At 38.9% G+C, this 9,034-nt stretch overlaps 1 protein-coding gene across 1 annotated transcript in view; it reads left to right on the plus strand.

Moving 5' to 3' along the window:
• The window catches only part of LOC106867782 (uncharacterized), a 59,995-nt gene extending 51,270 nt beyond the window's left edge, over window positions 1-8,725 (plus strand). Inside the window, exons 5-6 of the mRNA XM_052971654.1 lie at window positions 1,815-1,859; window positions 6,618-8,725. Coding sequence (XP_052827614.1) covers window positions 1,815-1,859; window positions 6,618-7,228 — 656 coding nt within the window. The 3' untranslated portion in view covers window positions 7,229-8,725. The remainder of the gene's footprint in view (window positions 1-1,814; window positions 1,860-6,617) is intronic.
• The last annotated feature ends 309 nt before the right edge of the window (window positions 8,726-9,034 follow it).

The raw sequence follows: 9,034 nt of genomic DNA on the forward strand, positions 1-9,034 counted from the left end.
TATTATTATTATTATTATTATTATTATTGAGTGACAGAGCAGTGCATTCCATCAAAGTGACACTGGGGTAAAATATACGAAGCCCAACATACCCATCATGACTACCCGTCTGATAAGGGTACACCAGGCACATGTATCACAACCATATGTGCGCCTCATTGTGATCTCATATCAAGATAAACAGTGCATGACCTTGCAGGTAGGACCCAGTTAGAATTTTCTTCAGGTCGAGTAGCTCATCCCGCTTAAAAGTTCCCTGAATAATGGTTGTTTAAGGATGTTGAACAAAACATGTTTCCAAAGGTGAACTATCCAAACCCCAAAGAATTCCTTTCAACACATAGCTATGATGCTCTCTCACTACTTCTGCTCATGATCAGATATGCACATATCGTCAGCTACTAAGGGACATGCTCAACTGGTTAAGGTCAAACAACTGATAAACAAATCTACGAAGACAAAACAATGTACATAGTATTTTCAGTTAGTTAAGATCAGAAGCCATGAGAGTCACTGCCTGATACTGCATCATATTATTATTATTATTATTATTATTATTATTATTATTATTATTATTATAAGTAGTAGTAGTAGTAGTAGTAGTAGTAGTAGTAGTAGTAGTAGCAGCAGCAGCAGCAACAGCAGTTTACATCAGTTTTTGTTGGAACTCCGGGAGTCTTTGCATGCCTAGCGGGCTTGCTACATGCAGCCTACGGTACCTTTTTAACTATCGAATACCTTCCTGATGATTCTGGTCGTTCCAAGGAGGCAAACCTTTTGTAACAGTTCTACTGGGCACTTTATTCCAATTTCTTTTATATCCTTCTTGATGCCTTCTGATATTGTCCCCAAGAACCCAGCAACAATTGACATTGTCTTCACCGTCTTCATTTTCTATAGTCGGACAATCTCGTATTTAAGAGGGATATATATATGTCATCCTTCTTGACTATTCGTAGCTCAAATAGTCACACAACATCTATTATGGAACACATGTGGTTCACCTTGACCACCACTAGGTCTGGTTTGTTGTGCTCAAGCACCTGGTCTGTTTGTATTGGGAAATCCCACTGGGTTTTGCAGGTCTCCGACTCTGCCACCCTCTGTGGTTTGTGCTCGTAACACGTCTTGCCTGTCTCTAGCTCCCACTCTTTAAAAAGTTTCCAATGTAGCACTTTCGCTACCTCATCATGTTGCCACAGCTTATATTTTGAGCAAATCAAAGGCATTCGTACACGATGTAGGTTATGGTTTTGTCAACTCTATTACAGACTCGGCACAGTGGAGACACTTGCTCATTCCTAAGTGTGACCCTCCAATTTGTGATCAAAGCGTGGTCTTGCGCTGCCAGAATTGTGCTCCTGGTCTCCTTTTTCAATGTTCCCTTCTTCAACCAGACCCACCTATGTTTTCCGGCAACTTCAGTTTTGGCTACATGGAACTGACTTTGTAGTCCGTTGTTACATGGTGCGTCTTCATGTCCTTGTTTTGTTCTTTTCTTTTTCCCTGATTTCAATCCGCCCTCATCTCAACTGCCCCTAGCAAGGTTTCCTCACTTTATTATTATCATTATTATTATTATTATTATTATTATTATTATTATTATTATTATTATTATTATTATTATTATTGCTTCTAAATTCTACATCATCAATAATTCCATCTCAACATCTTTGAATTTGGAGAAATATTTTAACTTCCACTCCTAATAAACAAATCAGAACAAATTCACCACAGTTTCTATTATGTATTTGCAGTTTGTGTAAACTACTATGATTAGGCACTTCTCAATTTCTCTATTTTTCCAATTCCAGTAAAATACCGGCGAAATTACAGAAAAACGACAAAGTTAGATAATGGTGAGTATATTTTGATATTGTTTATCATGGCAAATATAAAAGTAAGAAAAGTTTAAACTACTTGAGCACAAAATATGACGTGGGGTAAGAGAGGAAATGTGCGGAGGAACAATAGTTAAAGATGAACTCAGACAACTGTGGGACAAATGGACTCAGACAACCGTGCATGGGCAAGGGTTTGAAATACTGACGACTAGATATAAGGCTGTAATTCATATCTTGTTATTGCTGTTATATTGTGTCAGGTGCATCTAGCTTTAAATGAATATCTAAATAGGATTGATAGGCTGTGGAAGCACTGTAAAACTAACGAGTGATTCGTATAAACGCTGTACTGAGCTCATATGAACCTTTAAGAGTTTGAAACTGCGAAACAAACACTATCACTATGGTTCATCACCGCCACCACCATCAACATCATCATCATCGTCGTCGTTATCATCATCATCACCGTTTTAATATCAATTTTTCCATACCGGTATGGGTTGGACGGGTCAGTTACAGAGCATGTCTCCAATTATCTAAGTTTTTTCTCATCTAGTTTAGGAGTCTCAACATCTGGAAAGAACAAAAAAAAAAATGAAATCTTTAATTCCAGTTTGGCTGTCGATGGTACAATCTAAAGAGAGTTAGAAAAGGATGTCGTCGACGATGACCTGGAAACAATTGGATGTATCGGCCATCAAGGACATCCTAAATAGTCTCCAGAAGCCGTCAACATTCTTCGGCTTACCTAACTACGGATGTTTCAAGTTCATTACCAACTGAAGTAGACTGCTGCAGACTGCAGCCGACGAGTGTGGCATGTAGCCATACACTTGTAGCACAGTCTATTCACTCCCAATGATTTTCTCTTCACAGCCACTTAAAGTATCCTCAATTTCAGCTGCTGAAATTGTCTTTTTGCAGTACTTTGCGTCTTCCATCAGCATTGCAGCAGACTATCAGATAAGTAATGAAAAGATTATAAGCAACTTCCAAAAGTTCTTGTCTTGTAGTGCTACCAGGGATAGCCATTTCAAGTTTTGTTGTACAAGTGGTGCTGCAAATCTTTAACCCAGGCCGATATTTGATGCTTGTAGGGTGATGAAACAACTTTCCTTTCGTTCATTCACGGTCCAAACATTTCACATTTGTGGGATCAGGACGACCACTTTTTAAAGAAAGTAAAACGGATTGTATTGTCTGCCAAGGCCATCGCAAACTACCCGGTCACCTTCCATTGACAAGCAACAGCAAGCAGCTTTTCTCTAGTAGCTATACCTTAAGCGGTGGTGTTGTAAGTGCTTCAAATGGTACTTTTTCAACTTTCATTTGAAGAAAAAAGGTCGTTGAAATGATGGATGGGGAAGTATTGCCTTGCAGTAAGTTTGCTGACCGGTAGGTGAGAGTGATTGGCGCAATGTAATTAAATGGTTCCAATTTCGATTTGTGTCTGTAATTTCATAATAGGGGTAGAGAGGAGGCAGCTATTTTAATACTGAAACACATTTGGAACTTTTCTATGTTGTATTCAATGTGAAATTCCTACTATGTATGTAATATGCAACATTCAACTTTGTTGCAAATAAAGAACCAGTTATCATGATTTCTATAAATTATTGGTTTTCAGCAACTTCGTCGAGGAAAGTAAGTCGATTATATCGACCCCAGTGCTCAACTGGTACTTATTTTATCGACCCCGAAAGAATGAAAGGCTAAGTCGACCTCGGCGGAACTCAGAACATGTAGACAGACGAAATGCCGCAGGGCATTTAACCTGGTGTGCTAACAATTCTGCCAGCTTGCCGCTTTATGATTTTTATTAACTTCCAGAAATCATTGGCTGACCTGTGTTATGGAGCAGTACCTCCAGTTCAGAATAATCTCTAAAGACATGAAAGTGCCATCATTCGGGTCTCTCCAAAATATGCACAGTGGAATGGACCACTCTGGTCCTACTCAGTGACTTCCAAGGTATTGTTGACTCATAGAGTTAAGTCGAACAGTAGTCGGCATGTAGGATATATCCACCTATCAGCTGAGTTCATTATGCCGAATGCTTCCGCTTTACTTCTTTAACATGGAAGGTCAAGAAGTCTTCCAGCCAAATGGTTGTGACGAAAGAGATTGTGTGGTAGACGAGGTTAAACTGGCAGAAGACAGACACTTTCCATTTTGATCAAGCCCTCATCGACTCTTAAATTTTCACTTGGAAAGGAAGATGAGAATAGAGAAGGAAGATGAGAATAGAGAAGGAAGATGAGAATAGAGAAGGAAGATGAGAATAGAGAAGGAAGATGAGAATAGAGAAGGAAGTTCTCTTTCGTAAATATACCAAAATGTGAATGACTGAGTAAATATAGAAAGAGTGAATGGCTTGTAGCGAGGTCTAGAACCAAAACCTTACTGCTTTGATATCTGGATCAAGTCCATAATTGAATCAAGTGACGTGCCCTGATGACCGACCAATCAGTTTGTAGGAATATCACTCTATTTCATAGAATGTTCTATGACGTTTCCCGCACTAAAGTAATTATAAAAGCGAAAGCGTGCCAAAATCAGTGCAGGGGTTGAGAAAACCCCCGAAGAGCACATATCCTCACCTCTTACTAAAAGTAAACTAGAGAGAGTGGCACACTTCGGAAGCACAAGCAACTAGCCTTTACTTCGATAAGTTTTCCTTCACCAAAGTTCAGCCCCGAGCTAAAAAGAATTCTTCAATTGTATTGGACAAGCATTACACTCACCTCTAAAATTAATCTTAATCCCTTGTGATAGAAATTTAACAACCACTTTCGGGAATCGGGTTCTAAAATGGTCAACTTGACGAAGAACGAATACTCATTAGCCAGCGTGACAGGCTCTTTTTGCAACATGTATTAGTAAGTCTGAAAATGTCATTTGGTGGAGGACCCGTAATTCTCAAGTATACTAGATATTTGCTTGCAGGGTAGGGTTGAGAGTGGGATGAGGGCGAAGGATAGAGGTATGGAAGTTGTGTACATGCACGTATATGTATGGGCTTGTATATGGCAAAATCGATCATGATAAATCTTATGATTTTTCATACTGCAGTGCAGAGAAGTATCGAGGGAGAGAGAGAGAGAGAGAGAGAGAGATAGAGAGAGAGAGAGAGAGAGAGAGAGCTAACGTTTATATTTAAGGTTCAATCGGCCAGTTTGCAAAGATATATCTGCGCTCATGAAGACGGAGAAAAAAAATAAACTCACTTTTAAAGTTCAGGATGGTGTCTTGATGAAAGGGAACCTTCAATACTATTCTTTTCTCAACTAAACAGAACCTCTAACTCCTACAGCTGTAAATAAGAAGTTTGTACTTTTCTAGTATCATCCACTTGATGTTGTGACGTGCATCTCATTCTTTCAGTGTCCATATACACCTACCTATAGTTATTTCGCCTTTTTGGGGCTATATGTGCTTGTGCGTGTAATAAATATAAACTATAATATACAGTGATAAACAAATACACTGATTAAAATAGATATTAGTTAGCTCCCTTCGTGCCATGAGGCATCTTAGGCTGCAACACGATCTCTCGAACCAGCTCTGTTTTCTGCCACTGTCTGATCTCATTCCAGCTTCTCCACCTTTCTCGTCTCCTTTCTTTGTCAACGGTTTTTTGCTATATGGTTTCAGGATGCTCTGCTGATCTTTTTCCGCCTCAGACAGTCGCTTTAGTCACGTTTATTCATCTGATGATGATTTGGCAATGACAAATGCTATCGACAGAGCCACAGAGTACGAGCTTCTTTATGGTAACTGGATTCTCAGACAACATCCTCATTCATTCACCTTATAAAATTTACAATTTACTTTAGACAATTTCCGTTACTCAAACACTTTTGTCACTTTCCACTTTTCACATCCGTAGAGTAATACTGGTTGGGTCAATGTCTTGAACAGCATCAGCTTCGTTTTGCGGCCTGTACCATTGCTTCCTTATATTTTTGCTAGATTATAGAATGCTCTTTGGGCTTTGAATATTCTGTTCTTTATATCCCTCGTTCCCCATTCTGTCTTTCATAATTGTTGCTCCGAAGTAAACAAATTATTCGATGATTTTCACCGCGTTGTCGCCGATTCTTCCACGAGCTTGTTGTCTGGCATTATTCCTTAGTGCTTTACCTTTTTCTGGATTGAGTTCTGTGCCTGTCTGTATGTCTTGCTCTGGATGTGTTCGTAGGTGGATGATAGCAACGCTAAGTTGTCAGCGAAGTCGAAATCTTCGAGTGTACTCTCGAGGTTCCACTTAATGTCATTCTTATGCTTTTCTGTTGTTCTTTGCATGACCCAGCCTATTGCCAAGAAAAACAGAAAGCCTGGCATGACACATCCTTGCTTGACTCCAGTTGTAACCTTAAACCACCCTGTACTGTCTCCGTCGTCCACTACCGTGTACCCGAAGGCGTTGTACAAGGCCTGCACCATCCTAATCAACTTGTCAGAAATGCCATATGATCTCTTTATTTTCGTGTTCTTTGTGGTGGACTGAGTGAATGGCTTTTTCAAAGTCAGCGAAGTGAACATACAGTGTTGCTTTCCACTCTTGGACTTGCTCTAAAATGTTTCTGAGGATAACTATTTGCTCGGTTGTGCTTCTTTTCTTGCGGAATCCCAGCCTTCTCTTTCCCGAGTGCCTGATCTACTCCTCTCAGTATTCTCTCAATATACAATGATAAAATTAACCGTAATTAAACGGTGATTTTAATATAAATATTCGGTGACTATAAACCAATTCATTCCTTCATTTTTCAGGTTCCCAACCAGAACTAAAAGAAAAGAACAAAATAAAAGTATATGTCATCAACACTTTTGACCACGAGCAGCACCAAAGGGCATGTGATTCTTTCATGGTGTACCTACATGAACACTGCTTCTGCGAAGTCTTAAACCTAAACGAGAATAACAAAATAACGACTGATTTAGCAGATATCTTCAAATCAGTTGATTTTATCATTTTAATCCATTCTGAAGGTTATTCTAAACAAGTAACTGCTTGGAAAGAGAAAATATTATATCCAGAACTATGTAAATCTAACCCGTCTATTTTACTTCAGATTATGAACGACACAGTAACAAACTGTATTGATTGTGCCATGAACTACACGAATCCTAACTATTTGGCACCAAAGAACAAGAGCAAACAGCTCTTCATCATTCCTGACAACATGACAGAATTGGTCTGTTACATTCACAATATTAAGCTGGACTCTACAGATGAGGAAAACATTCCTTTGATTGAAGAGCACATTTATTCATCTGATGACGGTTTGGCAATGACAAATGCTATCGACAGAGCCACAGAGTACGAGCTTCTTCATGATGACTGGTTTCTCAAACTACATCCTCATTCATTCACCATATAAAATGTACAATTTACTTCAGACAATTTCCGTTACTCAAACACTTCACAATATTTTTAAAATATTGTTTTTGTCTTTTTTTTCCTGCTTGACATCAGTTCTTCTGTGCTGGCATGGAAGGATGGGATAATGCAAGAATGGTGTATGCATTTCATTTGTTTTAGATTTTTTTTTATAAGTTAGTAAGATGACGAGAAGAGACAGCACTCATAACCATTGGAGGTTGTTGCTCTCGAGCTGATGTGGTTACTATATTCAATGCCCTACCTGATCATCAGTAGGTTATTTCTGAAGGAAAAAACGTTGTTGAGGAGGAGAACAGGGTTTGGTCTGGTCTGTGTGATTGCCATAGTCATCCAAGAACTATGAAGCAGCGTTAGTATAGTATTCCTAGTCCATAAAAAAATATTTATCAATGACTACCAGAGTTTAGTTTCGCACCAAAACTAGAGAAGTTGCTATTCTGTAAGCAGAGGAACTTTAATGGAGATACGTATGTTGGAACAACAGGAATAGATGTATTTTGGAACAATGGAGACACATGTGTGTCAGAATAATACTGATAAACAATAGAGTAAGAAATTTCAGAAATGACTCCTCAGCATATAGAAACAATTGATTGACTAAGAGATCAACACTTGGACATTATCTTTGCATCATGCTATTGTTAGAGAAGTAATTTTTACTGCTATCTCAGACCACTCAGCTGTAATATCTGAGTGAGTCCTTTGTGCCAGTCAAACACACTGAGATGAGAACCGTTATGCACCGAGCACAAAGTAACAACGTGACTGTTGTGATGGTTTGAATTCAATAGTCCAAGAACTTTGCTCTTTACAATTGATTATCGATAAATCAAGATTTACAATAAGTGATACAGCTGTGGTGTTCTCTTTATTTGATACACATAGTGACCAGATGTCTAAATGGACGACATATTAGGTCAGTGGGCATAAAAGTAATGAGTTTAATTCCAACTGTAGGAAAGAACAAGTAACAAACAGCCTTAGAATGTTTCTTTGGATCAACTGAGGCCTTATCTTGGTAAAGCTTGTCTTTCAACTACTTCCTACCATGAAAGCAAGCAGAGAGAAGCAGCAACATTTCAATCGTCAGACAATACTATTGTCTCACATCACAAATCTCTCTATCTCCCCTCCTCTCTCTCTCTCTCTCTCTCTCTCTCTCTCTCTCTCTCTCTTCCTCTTCTCCACCTCTCTCTCACACACACATATACGCACACCCAGTGCTAAACAGACTTAATTACTTTCAACGTTATGTAGTTACTTGAAATATCTATGTGATCAGTCCACCAGGCATTATCCCAACTGGGTGAACTGAGGTCATGCTGAATAAATTGGTCTGTGCAGAAATGCAATGAAATCCCAACACGTGACTTGAAACCGCAGCCTATGTCTTTCAACTAATACATCCAAAACTACCATTTTATTTCTCCATTGTTATTTCACCTTAACAAATGTTAAACTGTTGTGCAATATTGTTGTAATGTTTTGTTCTTTCTTGTAACGTCTTCATCAACATCATCATCATCGTCGTCGTTATCACCATCATCCTCACCATCATCTCGTTATGACCATCATCATTATCAACACCAGTTTTTATTATGGGGCAAGTCCAGGTTTTTGCAAATTACCCAGTGAATATATTGTGCAGCTCTATCATGCCTGTTGAGATACTCTGTAGGCGCAAGCAAACTGCACATGGAGACAACATGATCGATGGTCTCATTTTGTTGTTGGCATATACGACATAATGGGGAGCTGCCGTTCTTTAATATGTTGGCCTGGT

This window comes from Octopus bimaculoides, chromosome 11 (assembly GCF_001194135.2).
Source record: "Octopus bimaculoides isolate UCB-OBI-ISO-001 chromosome 11, ASM119413v2, whole genome shotgun sequence".
In the NCBI taxonomy this organism is placed as follows: domain Eukaryota; kingdom Metazoa; phylum Mollusca; class Cephalopoda; order Octopoda; family Octopodidae; genus Octopus; species Octopus bimaculoides.